The sequence below is a fragment of the Carcharhinus amblyrhynchos genome, chromosome 2, assembly GCF_965287045.1.
Source record: "Carcharhinus amblyrhynchos chromosome 2, sCarAmb.v2.hapA, whole genome shotgun sequence".
In the NCBI taxonomy this organism is placed as follows: Eukaryota; Metazoa; Chordata; class Chondrichthyes; order Carcharhiniformes; family Carcharhinidae; genus Carcharhinus; species Carcharhinus amblyrhynchos.
In genome coordinates, this window is record NC_137325.1 from 137683697 (window position 1) to 137706318 (window position 22622).

General features: G+C 41.9%; 1 protein-coding gene across 1 annotated transcript in view; it reads left to right on the top strand.

The window, feature by feature from the left end:
* Nucleotides 1-22622, top strand: part of obscnb (obscurin, cytoskeletal calmodulin and titin-interacting RhoGEF b) — a 696366-nt gene that overhangs the window by 316164 nt on the left and 357580 nt on the right. Inside the window, exons 32-41 of the mRNA XM_080214757.1 lie at nt 2737-3003; nt 7543-7809; nt 8919-9185; nt 10090-10356; nt 15942-16208; nt 17104-17370; nt 18269-18535; nt 19430-19696; nt 20603-20869; nt 21767-22033. Coding sequence (XP_080070883.1) covers nt 2737-3003; nt 7543-7809; nt 8919-9185; nt 10090-10356; nt 15942-16208; nt 17104-17370; nt 18269-18535; nt 19430-19696; nt 20603-20869; nt 21767-22033 — 2670 coding nt within the window. The remainder of the gene's footprint in view (nt 1-2736; nt 3004-7542; nt 7810-8918; nt 9186-10089; nt 10357-15941; nt 16209-17103; nt 17371-18268; nt 18536-19429; nt 19697-20602; nt 20870-21766; nt 22034-22622) is intronic.

The following is a 22622-nucleotide window of genomic DNA, read 5'->3' on the forward strand; positions in this document are numbered from 1 at the left end:
GTGTAAAAGTTTTGGTTTCCTTACTGGAGAAAGGATATACTAGCAGTGGCGGGTTGCAGAGGACAGTCACCAGGTTGATTCTGGAGTTGAGAGGGTTGGCTTATGAAGAGAGACTGAGTAGACTGGGATTATACTCATTGGAATTTAGAAGAATGAGGGGAGATCTTACAGAAACTTAAGTTTCTGAAGGGAATAGAAGAAGCAGGGAAGTTGCTTCCATTGGTGAGTGAAACTGGAACTAGGGAGCATGGCCTCAAAATAAGGGGGAGCAGATTTAGGACTGAGTTGAGGAAGAACTTCTTCACCCCAAAGGGTTGTGAATCTGGAATTCTCTGCCCAATGAAGCAGTTGAGGCTATCTCTTTGAATGTTTTTAAAGCAAAGATAGATTGATTTTTCAACAGTAAAAGAATTAAGGGTTAAGATGAATGGGTGGATAAGTGGAGCTGAGTCCATGAAAAGATCAGCCATGATCTTATTGAATGGCAGAGCAGGCTTGAGGGGCTTACTTCTGCTCCTGTTTCTTATGTTCTTATCTTCTAACCACTGTGCCACTGCTGCTGGGGTTTTGCTGAGTATGTGCTGCTTAACAGAGCTGTTGATGTTCCCTACTATCACTTTACTGGCGATTGAGAGTACACTGATGGTGTGATAATTTGCCACGTTGGATTTGTCCTGTTTCCGAAGTACAGGACATATCTGGGCAGATTTACACATTGCCAGCTGCAGAGCTGGTCTGAGAGGTGGCAAATGGAGTTTAATGGGAAAAGTGTGAGGTGATTAATTTGGAAGGAGTAACTGGATTACAGAGTATTGGGCTAATGGAAGGACTCTTGATAATGTCGATGAGCAGAGAGATCTTGGTGTACATGTGCATAGATCCCTGAAAGTTGGCATCCAGGTTGATAAGGTTGTTAAGAAGGCGTACGGTGTGTTAGCTTTTATTGGTAGAGGGATTGAATTTCAGAGCCATGAGATCATGTTGCAGCTGTACAAAACTCTGGTGCAGTCGCACTTGGAGTATTGCGTACAGTTCTGGTCGCCGCATTATATGAAGGATGTGGAAGCATCGGAAAAGGTGCAGAGGAGGTTCACCAGGATGTTGCCTGGTATGGTGGGAAGGTCTTATGAGGAAAGGCTGAGGGACTTGAGGTTGTTTTTGTTAGAGAGAAGAAGGTTAAGAGGTGACCTAATTGAGGATACAAGATGATCAGAGGATTAGTTAGGGTGGACAAAGAGAGCCTTTTTCCTCGGATGGTGATGGCTAACATGAGGGGACATAGCTTTAAATTGAAGCGTGATAAATAAAGGACGGATGTCAGAGGTAGGTTCTTTACTCAGAGGGTAGTGAGGGCGTGGAATGCCCTGCCTGCAGCAGTTGTGGACTCGCCAACTTTAAGGGCATTTAAATGGTCATTGGATAGGCATATGGATAATATTGGAATAGTTTAGGTTAGAGGGTCATTAGATTGGTTCCACTGGTCGGCGCAACATCGAGGGCCGAAGGGCCTGTACTGCGCTGTAATGTTCTATGTTCATTTTGTAGCTGTACTGGAACAGCTTGGCTAGCAGTACGGCAGATTCTGGAGTACGAGTCTTGTGTTCAATTGCTGGAATGTTGTCAGGGCCCATAGTCTTGCTGTGTCCAGTGTCTTCAGCCGTTCCTTGATATCAAATGGAGTAAACTAAATTGGCTGAAGACTGACACCTGTGATACTGCAGGTCATTGGAGGAGGCCAGGACAGATCATCTACTCTGCACTCCTGGCTGAAGATTGTTGCAAATGCTTCAGGTTTTTTTTTTGCACTGATGTGCTGGGCTCCTCCATCATTGATGATGGGGATATTTGGGAGCCTCTTCCTCCAGTGAGTTGTTTAATTGTCCACCACCATTCATGGCTGGATGTGGCAGAACTGCAGGGCTTATTCTGATCTACTGGTTGTGGAATCACTTACCTCCATCCCTTACTGCTTATTCAGTTTGGTACACATGTAAGTCCTGCATTGTAGCTTCACTATGTTCACATCTCATTTTTATGTATGCCTGCTGATGGTCCTGGCATGCCCTTCTTCACTTTTCATTAAACCATATAAGATGCTGAGGGGATTGATTGGATTGATACCAGGAGGATGTTTCTCTTGTGGGGAGAGTAGAGCTCATGAACACATTTAAAAATAGAGCTCTCCCATTTAAATTAGTTTCACAATACCAGGTTAAAGTCCAACAGGTTTCTTTGGCAGTGAGTGTGTCACTCATCTGATGAAGGGGCAGCGGTCCGAAAGCTTGTGCTACCAAATAAACCTGTTGGACTTTAACCTGGCATTGTGAGAGACCTTACTGTGCCCATCCCAATCCAACGCCGGCATCTCCAGATCATTTAAGTTAGAGTTGAGGAGAGTTATTTTCTCTCAAAGGATCATTAGTCCATGGAATTCTCTTCGGCAGGAAGGAGTGGAGGCTGGATCATTACGTTTCCTCAAAGCTGAAATAGATAGATTCTTGATGGACAAGGAAGTCAAGGGTTTTGGAGGAATGGGGCTGTGGGCAGATAGGTAAATGGAATTGAGCCCTCAATCAGACCAGTCATGATCTTATTGAATGGCAGGGAAGGCCTGACAGACTTACTCCTGCTCCTAATACTTGGGTTCTGTGGTTTTTATCACAATATTATGTGACTCATAGTTACCATTAGTTTTCATGTTAATTGAACTAATTCTTGCAAATTACTGTCTCCCAGCCTTACCTGTACTTTTCAAGAAAGAACTTGAAAATCAGGAGGTTGAAGAGGATAGAACCGCTCGACTGATTTGTGAGGTCACCAAACCTGATGCCGCTGTGAAATGGAGAAAGGGATCAATGCTGCTTCATTCAAGTAACAAGCATGAAATGAAGCAAAATGGCTGTTGTGTTGAATTGCTTATTCACAGCCTAAAATTAGAAGATGCTGGAGAATACAGCTGTGATTCTGGAGATCAACAGACCACTGCCTCCTTAACAGTGAAAGGTAACACAACACTTGTCGGATATTGCAATGCAAAGAGAGAAATTTTGTCATTTGTGATTCTTCACACAATTCATAATTTTTGCTAATCTTTTGTTAGCAGGATAGTATCATTTACTTTCATTATCTGTAAAATATTGATTTTTAAAAATTCTTTGTTTGGCAAGGTTCAGGTTTGCCATTTACCTGATTCCAACATTGTCTCAATTTTTCATTCCATTGACTTAAATGAAAAATGAATGGAATTCAATTGGAGTAAATTGAGTGTGATGTAAAACCAGTGGCAAATCCAATAACACCACTTACCACTTACTGAAATTTCTTATCAGTATCTCTACTAAGCTTCATTTTTAAAAAATCATGGACACTAAGGATTAGTGATTGTGGTAAACTATGCAAAAGAAGCAATTTATGTGTTGAATTTTTTCATCCACACATGGTTAGATTGATGGGCAGGAGAGCTCAGATGTTGAGGCTGGTTCTGATGCATTCCCACCATCTTTACTTACTCCAGACTGGGTGTGGAATATATTTTGTGTAGAAAATCTGTGATGCTATTTAACTTGAGATCATAAAACACCAAACCTAGTGAGAGGCAGCATATGTCCTGGTAAGATTAGTGTTTTAAATTCTACATACTCCTTTTGGACCAAAATAAGCAAAAATCATTGGATCTCTGTATCCACGACAATACCATCCTCTGTCACCACTTGCAGCCTATTGGAAGCCCTGCACCAGCACTATTCTTTTGCACCTGTCCATGTTGGTCTCAGTCTCCACCTGATTTTTGCTTAAACCTGCTAGATCTTAACCTCACCAATGCCCAAAAGTTAGAATCAAACTTTTAGTTTTGTCATGGATTCCGATTGTCATTATAAAATAATATTATGCCACATATAATTCAAATGTTATATTGAATTAGCACAATCAGATTTGAGATTCTGCAAAGTATCTAAATGTAAGAAAATGGATAAATATCAGGAATTACAAAGCAATAACTGACCTGGGGAATTTGAAGACATCTTGCAGCTACACAGTGAGTAGAAAGTGTAATGAAGGACTGATGAAACTGATTGAAGACAATATAACATAAAAAAATCTGCCATTATAGTATGGTCAAGTATTTTATGCTGCCGTTTAATCAGAACTTACTATTAGAATGCATTATTTCAGTAAAGTTGAATAGAGCGGTATTTTGATAACCACAGTCTCTCTGATATCACAGACAGGTATCCATGCTGTGACACATTAGGAATTAAAATACTGTTTCCCTCAGTCTTGGCTCCGCTTTTTAATCAAGAGCTGCAAAATGCAGAAGCTGGTATCATTGCTATGTGAGGTTACATAAATGTAATACAGTTTTAAATTAACAGCAATTTCTTAAACTAATCCAATCCTGCAGTTCTGTGAAGCAGCTAAGGCAGCGATGGCCAGAGTATTGAAGAAGCAGAATTGTTACAGTGCAAAAGAAGGCCATTCGGCTTATCATGTCTGACAGAATATTAACTGAATCCTCATATTGAATCACTTCCTCAGACCCTGTTTTTTAGTCAGTTTATTTGAAAATTCGTGGATGTTCCGAAATCAGACTTGAATCTCAAATTCATCATCGTTAATTCAATTACTGTTTCCCTTAGCCCTTGTATTTTTCAAACAAGAGCTTCAGAGCAAAGAAGCTGAAGAGGACACTATTGTCATTCTGCAGTGTGAGATTTCAAAACCTGCTGCCCCAGTGCAATAGAGGAAAGGATCTGTGGTGCTTCATCCCAGTGAGAAGTATGAAATTAACCAGAATAGTTGTTGGATTGAGTTACTTACTCATAACCTAAATTCCGAAGATGCCGGAAAATATACATGTAATTCAGGGGATCAGCAAACAATCACAATCCTAAAAGTAAAGGGTAGATCAAAGAGCATTGCTCTTAATGAATAGATTGTCACCTTATAAAATTTAATTTACTATTTTATTCATAATGATATAGGAACAGAGAAAAAGGAGTAGACCATTCAGGCAATCGAGCCTGCTGCGCCATTCATGGCTGATCAGACATTTCAATGCCCTTACACACTAGCCCCGTAATGCTTTACATTATTGTTAATCAGAAACCTATCAGTACTCTACTTACAAATTACACAATGACTGACCTTCCACAGGTTCACAACCCTCGGTTTGAAGAAATTTCTCTTCATCTCAGGTCTCAGTGGCATCCTTTTTGTTTTGAAATAATGCCCCTGGCTCTAGACTCCCCAACCAAGGGAGACACCGTGGATGGGATTTTCTGGCTGCACGTGCCCCAAAACCGGAAAATCCCACCTGAGGTCAACGGGCTTTTGCATGGTCTGTGTCCCATTTGCTATGATTCCCATGGCGGGTGGGACTGGAAAATTTCACCCTTTGTCTGCATCAACTGTGTATATTCCTTTAATTATTTTGTAGATTTCAATTAGGTCACCTCTCATGCTTCAAAACTTGAGAGTATACAGGCTTAGCTTGAGCAATATCTCATCACAAGTTTGATGAACCTATGTTGCATTTTCTCTATGGCAATAATACCCTTTTTGAGGTAAGAGACTGAAAACTGCACACAACCCACAAAGTGTGGTCTAATCATACCTCTATACAATTGAAGAAGACCTCACTACCCCTGTACTGATATCCTCTTGCAAGAAACATTTGATGGACCTCCATGTTAGCATTCACTGATTTATGGACAAAGACACCGGGTCTGCTTTTACATCATACTTTCTAATCTCTTTTCATTTAGGAAATACTCTGCACATTTGTTCCTTCTACCAAAGTGGATAACCTGACATTTTTCCATATTATATTCCATCTGCCATGTTCTTGCCCACACAGTAATCTGTCCAAATTCTCCGTAGCCATTATTCCTGTCTAATTTTGTGTCATTCCCGAACTAGAAGATATTCCTTATAGTCTCCATATTAAGAAAGTCAGCACTTTTAGGAGGTGGAAATTGCAATATGTTTTATAGTTCATGTTCTATATTTTTACTCATTAGAGTGGTATTTGTTGGAAATATGTCAGCATTTAAATTCAAAAAATATTCGGAACTGGTTTGAAATTTATGCTGAGCAGCCTGGAATTACATAAAAATGGTTGGGGGGGGGGTGCAATTCTCCCATCCTGACCCTCAACTTTTTTGGCAAGTTGGGGTAGGAGATGTGTGTTGCCGGCCTTGTTTCAGGATTTGCGCATGCGCTGGGAACGCATGTGCATCTCCCAGACCTGGAGAAAGGTCGGAGACCAGACCACGCTGGAAACCAGTGGGAAGACAGATAAATCATTTGAGTTTTGTTTTAATATGTTTTAAATGTATTTTAAATGTGATTATCAGGAACTTACCGGTCCTGATTGAATCTCTCACTCCACCAGGAGTACTTCAAACCGACGGTTTTAGACTAGCTCTCCATGTTGGGGAAACTTCTGGGAGGCTACGCTGAAATGGAGGGGGGCAATCTGGGCCCCCCAGGGGGAGGTGTCCCCTGGGCATGGGCACCCTGGCAGTACCAGTTTGTGCCCCCTGCCACTGCCCAAGGAGCAAAGTGCTCATGCCTAGGGGGCACCTTGGCATTGCCTATCAAGCATTGGACATTGCCAAGGGGGCAGGGCCTATTGTGAGCGGGGCCTAGGAGGGATTGGTGGGGGTGGGGGTTCCCGCTGCCACTCTGCATGGGGATCGGTGTGGGATGGAGAGAGGGCAGCAATTGGGGGGGCTTGGTCTACCGGAAGTGGGGGGTGGGTCTGCTGAGGTGAAGGATGATGGGAGATCGCCACTGCTGGGGGGTTTGGGCTGGATATCGAGATGCTCCAGGGAGACGGGGTGGCTCACGCTGGCTCGGGAATTGTTGTGAGGGGCTACGTGATTGGGCTATGGGGAAGGCTGGAGGGGCAGCATTGCGGGGGCCCTGTGCTGGCTCGCAATTGAGATGGCCAGCAAACGGGGAGACTGACAGATATGGATCACTGCACAGTCTTCCAGCACTGTCAGAGTCCGGTGTGAATAGCACCCCCTGCCCCCGGTTTTTAATGAGATTCACGATTGGGACCTCTGTAGTGGACAGAGTGAGGAGATTCGAGTGAGAAGTTGAACTGACAAAACAGTTGTGATCTAGTACAGTTTTCCCACAAATTCAGTGCTTTTGTGAGAATTCCCCCAGGGTGTCCACTTGATAGAGGCTAAGTTAACAATGGGTAGGAGACTAGTTGTTATGTGAGGTATTGTCAAGGTATATGATTTAATGACACTATTACAAACTGTAACATTCATCGATTCAGGCTGGCAAAAGGGATGACGTAAGAAAGTAACATTTTATATGTTGATATCCAAGAATGACCTAATTCAACAGTTCTTCTGATAACAACAACTCTAAGAGCAAGTATGGCTCTTGAGGATTAATAGTGGAATCCTGATGGTCATTAGCTTTTTCAGGCATTTTTTTACCTGAGTTTATTTGAAATTGAAATAAAACATGAATTTTAGCTGAAGTTCATCAGCATGAACTCAATATTGTCTCTCTTAGCCCTTCCTGTGCTTTTCAAACAAGAGCTTCAGAACAAAGAAGCTGAAGAGGACAGTACTGCCATTCTGCAGTGTGAGATTTCAAAACCGGGTGCCCCAGTGGAATGGAGGAAAGGATCTGTGGTTCTTCATCCCAGTGAGAAGCATGAAATAAAGCAAACGGGTTCCTGTGTTGAGTTGCTTATTCGTAATCTAAAGGTTGAAGATGCCGGAAAATATACGTGCGACTCAGGGGATCAAAAGACAACTGCATTGTTAAAAGTGAAGGGTATGTCATTATTCAGTAAATAAACTTCTAATTTTCATCACTTGGGATGTCTTACTGAGATACATGTCACATCATCTACTTTATTGTTTGTAATGTTTAAACTGAATATGTTACTATCAAAATTTTGAATTTTACTACATTTTGGCAATAATTTATACCCGGTGGGGAGTCAGGGCTGGCACAATTAATTTTCCTCCCGGAACTGTAAGAAATTTGCAGAGTGGGTGTTGTGTCCTCTGCAGCCTGTCAGGAATAATTAGACTTTCGGTCTCAACTTTTTCTTCTGGTCTCATTTGAACATTGCTGTCAGCTTATGTTCTTTTTCTTAGCCGAGAGTGTCAGTTAGTCCCTTTGCAGAAGCTTTCTAGGTTATTGAATGATGGAAAATTGGCTGGGTTTTGTGCTGAGCTATATGTCAGGCAGTAATTGAACATACAGTCTTTCTGCTTTTTGCACAAGTCGGGAGAGCATTATGAGGGTACATATTGATTAAAGGCAAGTGAAGATGACAGCTACGAAGAGACAAAACCCTTATAGCATTGCAGAGTGGCAACTATTACCTGTCAAATTACGCAGCCTATGGAATTCTGAAGTTCACTTTTGCTCAGAAACGAATCTCATTCTTAGAATGGAAGGTTCACAAGTACAAGCCTTCAGTGCTACAGTATGCTTAGTCTTAGCAAGCAGCAAGGCAGATGAATTACTGCAATTTTAGCATAAGGCTATCCTGGGACAATAGGCCTGGATTTTCCACCACCTTTGTGAGGAGCCTTGAAAGAGAACTGGAGAGTGGAGAACGTAAATTCTGTTCAGAAATGATCACTTCAGATACTGCCCTTAAGAGTTGTGGATAGCTTGTTTAGTCATAAAGTTGCATAGATTTGATAACAAGGTACCTAAAGTGCCAAGTAAATGTAAATATTGACTGCAACCTATGGGCTTATACCAATTTCGCATGAAGTGTAAAGGGACAGTGGGATATCAGAGCTCAAGCAAGCATATCAGGTGAGCAAAGCTGTGGCAGGAAAGGTCTGAGATTTGGTGGATGTTAAGAAATCAGACATGAATCTTACATTCTTCAGCATGAACACAATTGCTATCTCTCTTAGCCCTTCCAGTGCTTTTCAAACAAGAGCTTCAGAAGAAAGAAGCTGAAGAGGACAGTATCGCCATTCTGCAGTGTGAGATTTCAAAACCGGGCGCCACAGTGGAATGGAGGAAAGGATCTGTGGTTCTTCATCCCAGTGAGAAGCATGAAATGAAGCAGGAAGGTTCCCTTGTGGAATTACTTATTCATAGCCTAAAAGCCGAAGATGCTGGAAAATACACGTGCGACTCAGGGGATCAGCAGACAACAGCAATCCTAAAAGTAAAGGGTAGGCCAATAACCATTACTCAAAATGAATAGTTTATTGTCAGCCAATGAAATTCCATCCTGCATTTTATCCTGATATTATGGTGAAATGGATTCCTTTTGTAAACTTTGGCGGAAATTCTCTGACTGTTCACACAAAAGGTCCCGTCGATGGCTCACCCTTGTAGTTTCCTTGGCAGTGTGAGGTGGAGTCAATAGGGAAGATCTTTTGACAGCGGTTGAACCTGAAGGACCTGGTTCTGGCGAACGACATGCTGTATCTCACCGCAAGAAACGCGCGGCTGGAAGCCAGAGAATTCCCCCCAAAATCTTTTGTGCCAAACACCTCGACATATTAAGAAAGTTAACACTTTTGAGGTGAAATCTGTAGTATGTTTTATAGTTTGTGTTCTATATTTTTGTGCATTAGAGTGACAATTGTGGGTAATATGTCAGCATTTAAATTCACTAAAATATTTTGAATTATTTTGAAATTAATGCTGAGGAGACCGGAGCCACATCGAAATGGAGTGCCTACTTAATATGCACTTGTTAGAGGCTAATTTAATAGTGGGTAGGAGATGAGTTGTTTTGTTAGATAGTGTTGAGGTATATGATTTTATAACATTAGTGCAAACTATAATATTCTTCAATTTTGGCTGACAAATATTATGACACCAGAAAGTAGTATTTGTGCGTTAACAGCCAGGAGTTATCTGACAGCCGTTCTCATGATAACAACAACTCCAAACACAAGTATGGCTAAATATTGCTCTTGGGGAATTGTAGTAGAAGTCTGAAAGTCATTGGCTTTCTCAGGGGTTGTTTTTTCAACTGAGTTTGTTTGTAATTTTTTGCTATGCAGAAATAAAATGTGAATTTAAGTTGAAGTTCATCAGCATGAACCCAATTGCTATCTCTCTTAGCCATTCCTGTGCTTTTCAAACAAGAGCTTCAGAACAAAGAAGCTGAAGAGGACAGTACCGCCATTCTGCAGTGTGAGATTTCAAAACCGGGTGCCGCAGTGGAATGGAGGAAAGGATCTGTGGTTCTTCATCCCAGTGAGAAGCATGAAATGAAGCAGGAAGGTTCCCTTGTGGAGTTATTCATTCATAGCCTAAAAGCTGAAGATGCTGGAAAATACACGTGCAACTCAGGGGATCAGCAGACAACAGCAATCCTAAAAGTAAAGGGTAGGCCAATAATCATTACTCCAAATGAATAGTTTATTGTCAGCCTATAAAATTCCATCCTGCATTTTATCCTGATATTATGGTGAAATGGATTCCTTTTGTAAATTTTGGCTGGAATTCTTCGACTGTTCTCACAAAAGGTCCCGTCGATGGCTTACCCTCTTAGTTTCCTCAGTAGCATGTGGTGCAGTCAGTAGGAAAACCTTTGGACAGCGGCAGAACCTGAAGGACCCGGTTCTGGCGAACGACGTGCTGTATCTCACCACAAGAAACATGCGGCTGGAGGCCAGAGAATTCCCCCCAAAATCATTTGTGCCAAACACCTCCACATATTAAGAAAGTTAACACTTTGTGGAGGTGGAATCTATAATATGTTTTATAGTTTGCATTCTATATTTGTATGCATTGGAGTGACAGTTGTTGGAAATATATCAGCATTTAAATTCACTAAAGTACTTTGTAGTATTTTAAAATTAATGCTGAGGAGATCGGAATTACATAGAAATGGAGTGCCTACTTATTGTCTACTGGTTGTTGCAGGTTCCGGGGTTCAGATGTTTCAGTCAGAACAGAGAAGGTGGCAAAAGAGGGGGAGGCGTGGCATTGTTATTCAAGGGCAGTATTACGGTGGCAGAAAGGACGTTTGATGTGGACCTGTCTATTGAGGTAGTATGGGCTGAGATTAGAAACAGGAAAGGAGAGATCACACTGTTGGGAGTTTTTTATAGGCCTCCAAAAAGTTCTAGAGATGTAGAGGAAAGGATTGCAAAGATGATCCTGGATAGGTGTGAAAGTAACAGAGTAGTTGTTATGGGGGACTTTAACTTTACAAATATCGATTGGAAAAGCTATAGTTCAAGCACGTTAGAGGGGTCAGTTTTTGTCCAATGTGTGCAGGAAGGTTTCATGATACAGTATGTAGATAGGCCAACAAGAGGTGAGGTTACGTTGGATTTGGTACTGGGTAATGAACCAGGCCAGGTGTTAGACTTGGAGGTAGGTGAGCACTTTGGTGATAGTGACCGCAGTTCGGTTACGTTTACCTTAGTGATGGAAAGGGATAGGCATATACCGAAGGGCAGAAGTTATAGAACGTAGAACATCGAACATTACAGCGCAGAACAGGCCGTTCGGCCCACGATGTTGCGCCGACCAATTAAAAAAGCAGTCACCCTCTAACCTAAACCAATCCCTTTCCATCCATAAACCTATCCATGGTTCTGTTAAACGCCCCCAAACTAGGCGCATCTACAACTGCAGCAGGTAGGGCATTCCAATCTCTCACCACCCTCTGGGTAAAGAACCTACCTCTGACATCCGTCCTATAACTACCACCCCTTAATTTAAAGCTATGCCCCCTCGTGCTAGCTTTCTCCATCCGAGGAAAAAGGCTATCACTGTCCACCCTATCTAAACCTCTAATCATCTTGTATGTTTCAATAAGGTCCCCTCTTAGCCGCCTTCTTTCTAACGAAAACAACCTCAAATCCCTCAGTCTCTCCTCATAGGACCTTCCCTCCATACCAGGCAACATCCTGGTAAACCTCCTCTGCACCCTCTCCAATGCCTCCACATCCTTCCTATAATGTGGGGACCAGAAGTGCGCACAATACTCCAAGTGCGGCCGCACCAGAGTTTTGTACAGTTGCAACATGACGTTGCGGCTCCTAAATTCAATCCCCCTACCAATAAACGCCAAGACACCGTATGCCTTCCTAACAACCTTATCTACTTGATTCCCAACTTTCAGGGATCTGTGTACACATACACCTAGATCCCTCTGTTCATCAACACTATTCAGAGTCCTACCGTTAGCCCTATACTCTACACATCTGTTATTCCTGCCAAAGTGAATTACCTCACACTTTTCCGCGTTAAACTCCATCTGCCACCTCTCGGCCCAGCTCTGCAACTTGACCAAGTCTCTCTGTAAACTATGACACCCCTCTTCACTATCTACCACTCCTCCGACTTTGGTGTCATCAGCAAATTTACTGATCCACCCATATATACCCTCATCCAGATCGTTTATAAAAATTACAAACAGCAGTGGCCCCAAAACAGATCCCTGAGGCACACCAGCTGGGGGAAAGGTAATTATGAGGCTACTAGGTGAGATTTAGGATACATAGGGTGGAGTAGGAAATTGCAGGGGCTGGGAACATCTGAAATGTGGAGCTTATTCAAGGAGCAGCTACTGCGAGTCCTCGATAAATATGTACCTGTCAGGCAGGGAGGAAGTGGTCGAGCGAGGGAACCTTGGTGTACTAAGGAAGTTGAATCTCTGCTGAAGAGGAAGAAGGAGGCTTATGTAAAGATGAGATGTGAAGGCTCAGTTAGGGCACTGGAGAGTTATAAATTAGCCAGGAAGGAGCTAAAGAGAGAGTTAAGAAGAGCTAGAAGAGGACATGAGAAGACTTTGGCGGATAGGATCAAGGGAGATTCTAAAGCTTCCTACAGGTATGTCAAGAATAAAAGATTCGTTAGGGCAAGATTAGGGCCAGTCAGAGACAGCAGTTGGAAGTTGTGCGTGGAGCCTGAAGAGATAGGAGAGACACCGAATGAGTATTTTTCGTCAGTATTCACGCAGGAAAATGTCAGTGTAGTCGAGGAGGATACTGTGATACCAGGTAGTAGACTAGACGGGATTGAGGTACATAAGGAGGAGGTGTTGGCAATTCTTGAGAGTATGAAAATAGATAAGTCCCCTGGGCCGGATGGGATTTACCCTAGGATTCTCTGGGAGGCTAGGGAGGAGATTGCAGAGCCTTTGGCTTTGATCTTCATGTCATCATTGGTTTCAGGTATAGTGCCGGAAGACTGCAGGATAGCAAATGTTGTCCCCTTGTTCAAGAAGGGGAGTAGAGACCATCCTGGGAATTATAGACCAGTGAGAATTCCTTCTGTTGTGGGCAAAGTTTTGGAAAGAATTCTAAGGGAGAGTATTTCACATCATCTAGAGGGAAATAAATTGATTAGGGATAGTCAACACAGTTTTGTGAAGGGTAGATCATGCCTCACAAAACTTATCGAGATTTTTGAAAAGGTGACCAAAGAGGTGGATAAGGGTAAGGCAGTTGATGCGGTGTATATGGATTTTAGCAAAGCATTTGATAAGGTTCCCCATGGTAGGCTATTGCAGAAAAGGCAGATGCATGGGATTGAGGGTGATTTAGCAGTTTGGATCAGGCATTGGCTAGCTGATAAAAGACAGAGGGTGGTGGTTGATGGGAAATATTCAACCTGGAGTTCAGTTACAAGTGGTGTACCTCAGGGATCTGTTTTGGGACCACTGCTGTTTGTCATTTTTATAAATGACCTAGATGAGGGTGTAGAAGGATGGGTTAGTAAATTTGCTGACGACACCAAAGTCAGCGGAGTTGTAAACAGTAAGGATGGATGTTACAGTTTGCAGAGGGGCATACATAAGCTGCAGCGCTGGGCCGAGAGGCGGCAGATGGAGTTTAATACGGAAAAGTGTGAAGTGATTCACTTTGGTAAGAGTAACAGGAGTACAGAATATAGGGCTAATGGAAGGACTCTTGGTAGTGTCGACGAGCAGAGAGATCTCGGTGTACATGTGCATAGATCCCTGAAAGTTGGCACCCAGGTTGATAAGGTTGTTAAGGAGGTGTACGGTGTGTTAGCTTTTATTAGTAGAGGGACTGAATTTCGGAGCCGTGAGGTCATGTTACAACTGTACAAAACTCTGGTGCGGCCGCACTTGGAGTATTGCGTACAGTTCTGGTCGCCACATTATAAGAAAGATGCGGAGGCATTGGAAAGGGTGCAGAGGAGGTTTACCAGGATGTTGCCTGGTATGGTGGGAAGGTCTTATGAGGAAAGGCTGAGGGACTTTAGGTTATTTTCATTAAAGAGAAGATTACGAGGTGACCTAATTGAGGCATACAAGATGATCAAAGGATTGGATAGGGTGGACAGTGAGAGCCTTTGACCTCGGATGGTGATGGCTAACACAAGGGGACATAGCTTTAAATTAAGGGGTGGTGATTATAGGACGGATGTCAGAGGTAGGTTCTATACTCAGAGGGTAGTAAGGGCATGGAATGCCCTGCCTGCAGCAATTGTGGACTCGCCAACTTTAAGGGCATTCAAATGGTCAGTGGATAGGCATATGGATAACATTGGAATAGTTTAGGTTAGAGGGTCATTAGATTGGTTCCACTGGTCGGCGCAACATCAAGGGCCGAAGGGCCTGTACTGCGCTGTAATGTTCTATGTTCTAATATGCACTTGTTAGAGGCAATTTAATGGTGGGTAAGAGGTGAGTTGTTTGTTAGGTACTGTTGAGGTGTATGATTTTATGACATTAGTGCAAACTATAAACTGTAGGGTGTCGAAATTTGCTGATGACACCAAGATTGGGGGAACGGCAAATTGTGCGGAGGGTGTGGAGAGTCTGCAGAAAGATCTAGATAGGCTGGGCGAATGGGCCAGGAAATGGCAAATGGAATTTAATGTTGGCAAGTGTGAGGTGGTCCACTTTGGTAGGAATAATGGTAGGAAGGACTATTACTTATGTGGCGAAAAACTGCAGCAGGCGACGGTGCAGAGGGACCTCGGGGTCCTTGTGCATGAGTCGCAAAAACCCAGCTTGCAGGTGTAGCAGGTGGTCAGGAAGGCGAATGGGATGCTGGCCTTCATAGCGAGGGGGATTGAATATAAAAGTAGGGAGGTCTTGCTGCAGCTGTATAGGGCATTGGTGAGGCCGCAGCTGGAGTACTGTGTGCAGTTTTGGGCGCCGCACCTGCGCAAAGATGTTTTCGCCTTGGAGGGAGTGCAGAGGAGGTTTACTAGGCTGATACCGGAGTTGAGGGGGTTGAACTATGAGGAGAGGCTGAATAAACTAGGCTTGTACTCGTTAGAGTTTAGAAGAATGAGGGGAGATCTCATTGAGACATATAAGATGATGAATGGGATGGATAGGATAGAGGTGGAGAGACTCTTCCCGCTCAAAAAAGACAGTAGGGCTAGGGGGCACAGCCTCAAGATAAAGGGGGGGCGGTTTAGAACGGAGTTGAGGAGGAACTTCTTCACTCAAAGGGTGGTGAATCTCTGGAATTCTCTGCCCGTTGAAGTGGTGGAGGCTGCCTTGCTAAATATTTTTAAGACGCGGGTTGATGGGTTTTTGATAAGAGAAGGGATTAAGGGTTATGGGGAGAGGGCGGGAAAGTGGAACTGAGCCACGACAGATCAGCCATGATCTTATTGAATGGCGGGGCAGGCTCGAAGGGCTAGATGGCCTACGCCTGCTCCTATTTCTTATGTTCTTATGTTCTTATAATCTTCAATTGTTGCTGACAAATATAATGACACAAGAAAATAGTAATTTGTGCGTTTACAGCCAGGATTTACCTGATCCAATCAGTCTCAGGATAACACCTAAGTACAAGTATAGCTAAGTATGGCTCTTGAGGAATGGGAGTGGAAGTCTGAAAGTCATCAGCTTTCTAAGGGTTTGTTTTTTTCAACTGCAGTTATTTGTAATGTTGTTGCTATGCAGAAATAAAATGTGAATTTAAGTTGAAGTTCATCAGCATGAACCCAATTGCTATCTCTCTTAGCCCTTCCTGTGCTTTTCAAACAAGAGCTTCAGAACATAGAAGCTGAAGAGGACAGTACCGCCATTCTGCAGTGTGAGATTTCAAAACCGGGCGCCACAGTGGAATGGAGGAAAGGATCTGTGGTTCTTCATCCCAGTGAGAAGCATGAAATGAAGCAGGAAGGTTCCGTTGTGGAGTTACTTATTCATAGCCTAAAAGCCGAAGATGCTGGAAAATACACGTGCGACTCAGGGGATCAGCAGACAACAGCAATCCTAAAAGTAAAGGGTAGGCCAATAATCATTACTCCAAATGAATAGTTTATTGTCAGCCTATAAAATTCCATCCTGCATTTTATCCCGATATTATGGTGAAATGGATTCCTTTTGTAAATTTTGGCTGGAATTCTCCGACTGTTCTCACCAAAGGTCCCGTCGATGGCTCACCCCTGTCGTATCCTCGGCAGCATGTGGTGCAGCAAATAGGGAAAATGTTTTGACAGCGGCAGAACCTGAAGGACCAGGTTCTGGTGAACGACATGCTGCATCTCACCGCAAGAAACACACAGCTGGAGGCCAGAGAATTCCCCCCAAAATCTCTTGTGCCAAACACCTCGACATATTAAGAAAGTTAACACTGTGGAGGTGAAATCTGTAATATGTTTTATAGTTTGTGTTCTATATTTTTATGCATTAGAGTGACAATTGTGGGTAATATGTCAGCATTTAAATTCTCTAAAATATTTTGAAAATAATGCTGAAGAGACCGGAGTTACATCGAAATGGAATGCCTACTTATGATGCACTTGTTAGAGGCTAATTTAATAGTGTGTAGGAGATGAGTTGTTTTGTTAGATAGTGTTGAGGTATATGATTTTATAACATTAGTGCAAACTATAATATTCTTCAATTCTGGCTGACAAATGTTATGACACCAGAAAGTAGTAATTTGTGCGTTAACAGCCAGGAGTTATCTGACAACCGTTCTCACGATAACAACAACTCCAAACACAAGTAGGGCTAAATATTGCTCTTCAGGAACTGTACTGGAAGTCTGAAAGTCATTAGCTTTCTCAGGGGTTGTTTTTTCACATGAGTTTATGTGTAATTTTTTGCTATGCAGAAATAAAATGTGAATTTAAGTTGAAGTTCATCAGCATGAACCCAATTGCTATCTCTCTTAGCCCTTCCTGTGCTTTTCAAACAAGAGCTTCAGAACACAGAAGCTGAAGAGGACAGTACCGCCATTCTGCAGTGTGAGATTTCAAAACCGGGTGCCGCAGTGGAATGGAGGAAAGGATCTGTGGTTCTTCATCCCAGTGAGAAACATGAAATGAAGCAGGAAGGTTCCCTTGTGGAGTTATTCATTCATAGCCTAAAAGCCGAAGATGCTGGAAAATACAAGTGCGACTCAGGGGATCAGCAGACAACAGCAATCCTAAAAGTAAAGGGTAGGCTAATAATCATTACTCCAAATGAATAGTTTATTGTCAGCCTATAAAATTCCATCCTGCATTTTATCCTGATATTATGGTGAAATGGATTCCTTTTGTAAATTTTGGCTGGAATTCTCCGACTGTTCTTACAAAAGGTCCCGTCGATGGCTTACCCTCTTAGTTTCCTCAGTAGCATGTGGTGCAGTCAGTAGGAAAACCTTTGGACAGCGGCAGAACCTGAAGGACCCGGTTCTGGTGAACGACATGCTGTAACTCACCACAAGAAACATGCGGCTGGAGGCCAGAGAATTCCCCCCAAAATCGTTTGTGCCAAACACCTCCACATATTAAGAAAGTTAACACTTTGTGTAGGTGGAATCTATAATATGTTTGATAGTTTGCGTTCTATATTTTTATGCATTGGAGTGACAGTTGTTGGAAATATATCAGCATTTAAATTCACGAAAATACTTTGTAGTATTTTAAAATTAATGCTGAGGAGTTCGGAATTACATAGAAATGGAGTGCCTACTTAATATGCACTTGTTAGAGGCAATTTAATGGTGGGTAAGAGATGAGTTGTTTGTTAGGTACTGTTGAGGTGTATGATTTTATGACATTAGTGCAAACTATAATCTTCAATTGTTGCTGAAAATATTATGTCTCAAGAAAATAGTAATTTGTGTGTTTACAGCCAGGATTTATCTGATCCAACCATTCTCAGGATAACACCTCAGTACAAGTATAGCTAAGTATGGCTTTTGAGGAATGGGAGTGAAAGTCTGAAAATCATTAGCTTCCTAAGGGTTTGTTTTTTTCAACTGAGTTTATTTGTAATTTTTTGCTATGCAGAAGTAAAATGTGAATTTAAGTTGAAGTTCATCAGCATGAACCCAATTGCTATCTCTCTTAGCCGTTCCTGTGCTTTTCAAACAAGAGCTTCAGAACACAGAAGCTGAAGAGGACAGTACCGCCATTCTGCAGTGTGAGATTTCAAAACCGGGCGCTACAGTGGAATGGAGGAAAGGATCTGTGGTTCTTCATCCCAGTGAGAAGCATGAAATGAAGCAGGAAGGTTCCGTTGTGGAGTTACTTATTCATAGCCTAAAAGCCGAAGATGCTGGAAAATACACGTGCGACTCAGGGGATCAGCAGACAACAGCAATCCTAAAAGTAAAGGGTAGGCCAATAATCATTACTCCAAATGAATAGTTTATTGTCAGCCTATAAAATTCCATCCTGCATTTTATCCTGATATTATGGTGAAATGGACTCCTTTTGTAAACTTTGGTGGGAATTCTCCGACTGTTCACACAAAAGGTCCTGTTGATGGCTCACCCCTGTCGTATCCTCGGCAGCATGTGGTGCAGTCAATAGGGAAAATCTTTTGACAGAGGCAGAACCTGAAGGACCCGGTTCTGGCGAACGACATGCTGCATCTCACTGCAACAAACACACAGCTGGAGACCAGAGAATTCCCCCCAAAACCTTTTGTGCCAAACACCTCGACATATTAAGAAAGTTAACACTGTGGAGGTGAAATCTTTAATATGTTTTATAGTTGGTGTTCTATATTTTTATGCATTAGAGTGACAATTGTGGGTAATATGTCAGCATTTAAATTCACTAAAATATTTTGAAAATAATGCTTAAGAGACCGGAGCTACATCGAAATGGAGTGCCTACTTATGATGCACTTGTTAGAGGCTAATTTAATAGTGTGTAGGAGATGAGTTGTTTTGTTCGATAGTGTTGAGGTATATGATTTTATAACATTAGTGCAAACTCTAATATTCTTCAATTTTGGCTGACAAATATTATGACACCAGGAAGTAGTATTTGTGCGTTAACAGCCAGGAGTTATCTGAGAATCGTTCTCACGATAACAACAACTCCAAACACAAGTATGGCTAAATATTGCTGTTGAGGAATTGTAGTAGAAGTTGAAAGTCATTAGCTTTCTCAGGGGTTGTTTTTTTCAACTGAGTTTATTTGTAATTTTTTGCTATGCAGAAATAAAATGTGAATTTAAGTTGAAGTTCATCCGCATGAACTCAATTGCTATCTCTCTTAGCCCTTCCTGTGCTTTTCAAACAAGAGCTTCAGAACACAGAAGCTGAAGAGGACAGTACCGCCATTCTGCAGTGTGAAATTTCAAAACCGGGTGCCGCAGTGAAATGGGCGAAAGGATCTGTGGTTCTTCATCCCAGTGAGAAGCATGAAATGAAGCAGGAAGGTTCCCTTGTGGAGTTACTTATTCATAGCCTAAAAGCCGAAGATGCTGGAAAATATACGTGCGACTCAGGGGATCAGCAGACAACAGCAATCCTAAAAGTAAAGGGTAGGCCAATAATCATTACTCCAAATGAATAGTTTATTGTCAGCCTACAAAATTCCATCCTGCATTTTACCCTGATATTATGGTGAAATGGATTCCTTTTGTAAACTTTGGCGGGAATTCTCCAGCTGTTCACACAAAAGGTCCCGTCGATGGCTCACCCTTGTAGTTTCCTCGGCAGCATGTGGTGTAGTCAATGGGGAATATGTTTTGACAGCAGCAGAACCTGAAGGACCCGGTTCTGGCGAACGATATGCTGTATCTCACCGCAAAAGACAATCGGCTGGAGGCCAGAGAATTGCCCCCAAAATTTTTTGTGCCAAACACCGCGACGTATTAAGAAAGTTAACACCTTTGAGGTGAAATCTGTAATTTGTTTTATAGTTTATGTTCTATATTTTTGTGCATTAGAGTGACAATTGTGGGTAATATGTCAGCATTTAAATTCACTCAAGTATTTTGAAATATTTTGAAAATAATGCTGAGGAGACCGGAGCTACATCGAAATGGAATGCCTACTTATGATGCACTTGTTAGAGGCTAATTTAATAGTGGGTAGGAGATGAGTTGTTTTATTAGATAGTGTTGAGGTATATGATTTTATAACATTAGTGCAAACTCTAATATTCTTCAATTTTGGCTGACAAATATTATGACACCAGAAAGTAGTAATTTGTGCGTTAACAGCCAGGAGTTATCTGAGAACTGTTCTCACAATAACAACAACTCCAAACACAAGTATGGCTAAATATTGCTGTTGAGGAATTGTAGTAGAAGTCTGAAAGTCATTAGCTTTCTCAGGGGTTGTTTTTTTCATCTGAGTTTATTTGTAATTTTTTGCTATGCAGAAATAAAATGTGAATTTAAGTTGAAGTTCATCAGCATGAACCCAATTGCTATCTCTCTTAGCCGTTCCTGTGCTTTTCAAACAAGAGCTTCAGAACACAGAAGCTGAAGAGGACAGTACCGCCATTCTGCAGTGTGAAATTTCAAAACCGGGTGCCGCAGTGAAATGGGCGAAAGGATCTGTGGTTCTTCATCCCAGTGAGAAGCATGAAATGAAGCAGGAAGGTTCCCTTGTGGCGTTATTCATTCATAGCCTAAAAGCCGAAGATGCAGGAAAATATACGTGCGACTCAGGGGATCAGCAGACAACAGCAATCTTAAAAGTAAAGGGTAGGCCAATAATCATTACTCCAAATGAATAGTTTATTGTCAGCCTATAAAATTCCATCCTGCATTTTATCCTGATATTATGGTGAAATGGATTCCTTTTGTAAATTTTGGCTGGAATTCTCCGACTGTTCTTACAAAAGGTCCCGTCGATGGCTTACCCTCTTAGTTTCCTCAGTAGCATGTGGTGCAGTCAGTAGGAAAACCTTTGGACAGCAGCAGAACCTGAAGGACCCGGTTCTGGTGAACGACATGCTGTATCTCACAGCAAGAAACATGCGGCTGGAGGCCAGAGAATTCCCCCCAAAATCGTTTGTGCCAAAAACCTCCACATATTAAGAAAGTTAACACTTTGTGGAGGTGGAATCTATAATATGTTTGATAGTTTGCGTTCTATATTTTTATGCATTGGAGTGACAGTTGTTGGAAATATATCAGCATTTCAATTCACTAAAATACTTTGTAGTTTTTTTAAATTAATGCTGAGGAGATGGAATTACATAGAAATGGAGTGCCTACTTAATATGCACTTGTTAGAGGCAATTTAATGGTGGGTAAGAGATGAGTTGTTTGTTAGGTACTGTTGAGGTGTATGATTTTATGACATTAGTGCAAACTATAATCTTCAATTGTTGCTGACAAATATTATGACACAAGAAAATAGTAATTTGTGTGTTTACAGCCAGTATTTATCTGATCCAACCATCACAGGATAACACTTAAGTACAAGTATAGCTAAGTCTGGCTCTTGAGGAATGGGAGTGGAAGTCTGAAAGTCATTAGCTTTCTCAGGGTTTGTTTTTTTCAACTGAGTTTATTTGTAATTTTTTGCTATGCAGAAATAAAATGTGAATTTAAGTTGAAGTTCATCAGCATGAACCCAATTGCTATCTCTCTTAGCTGTTCCTGTGCTGTTCAAACAAGAGCTTCAGAACAAAGAAGCTGAAGAGGACAGTACCGCCATTCTGCAGTGTGAAATTTCAAAACCGGGTGCCGCAGTGAAATGGGCGAAAGGATCTGTGGTTCTTCATCCCAGTGAGAAACATGAAATGAAGCAGGAAGGTTCCCTTGTGGAGATACTTATTCATAGCCTAAAAGCCGAAGATGCTGGAAAATACACGTGCGACTCAGGGGATCAGCAGACAACAGCAATCCTAAAAGTAAAGGGTAGGCCAATACTCATTACTCAAAATGAATAGTTAATTGTCAGCCTATAAAATTCCATCCTGCATTTTATCCTGATATTATGGTGAAATGGATTCCTTTTGTAAATTTTGGCTGGAATTCTCTGACTGTTCACACAAAAGGTCCTGTCGATGGCTCACCCTTGTAGTTTCCTCTGTAGCATGTGGTGCAGTTAGTAGGAAAACCTTTTTACTGTGGCAGAACCTGAAAGACACAGTTCTGGCAAACGACATGTTGCATCTCATTGCAAGAAACACGCGGCTGGAGGCCAGAGAATTCCCCCCCAAAATCTTTTGTGCCAATCACCTCGACCAATTAAGAAAGTTAACAGCTTTTGGAGGTGAAATCTTTAATATGTTTGATAGTTTGCGTTCTATATTTGTATGCATTGGAGTGACAGTTGTTGGAAATATATCAGCATTTAAATTCACTAAAATATTTTGAACTATTTTGAAATTAATGCTGAGGAGATCAGAGTTACCTAGAAATGGAATGCCTACTTAATATGCACTTGTTAGAGGCTAATTTAATATTGGTTAGGAAATGAGTTGTTTTGTTAGATAGTGTTGAG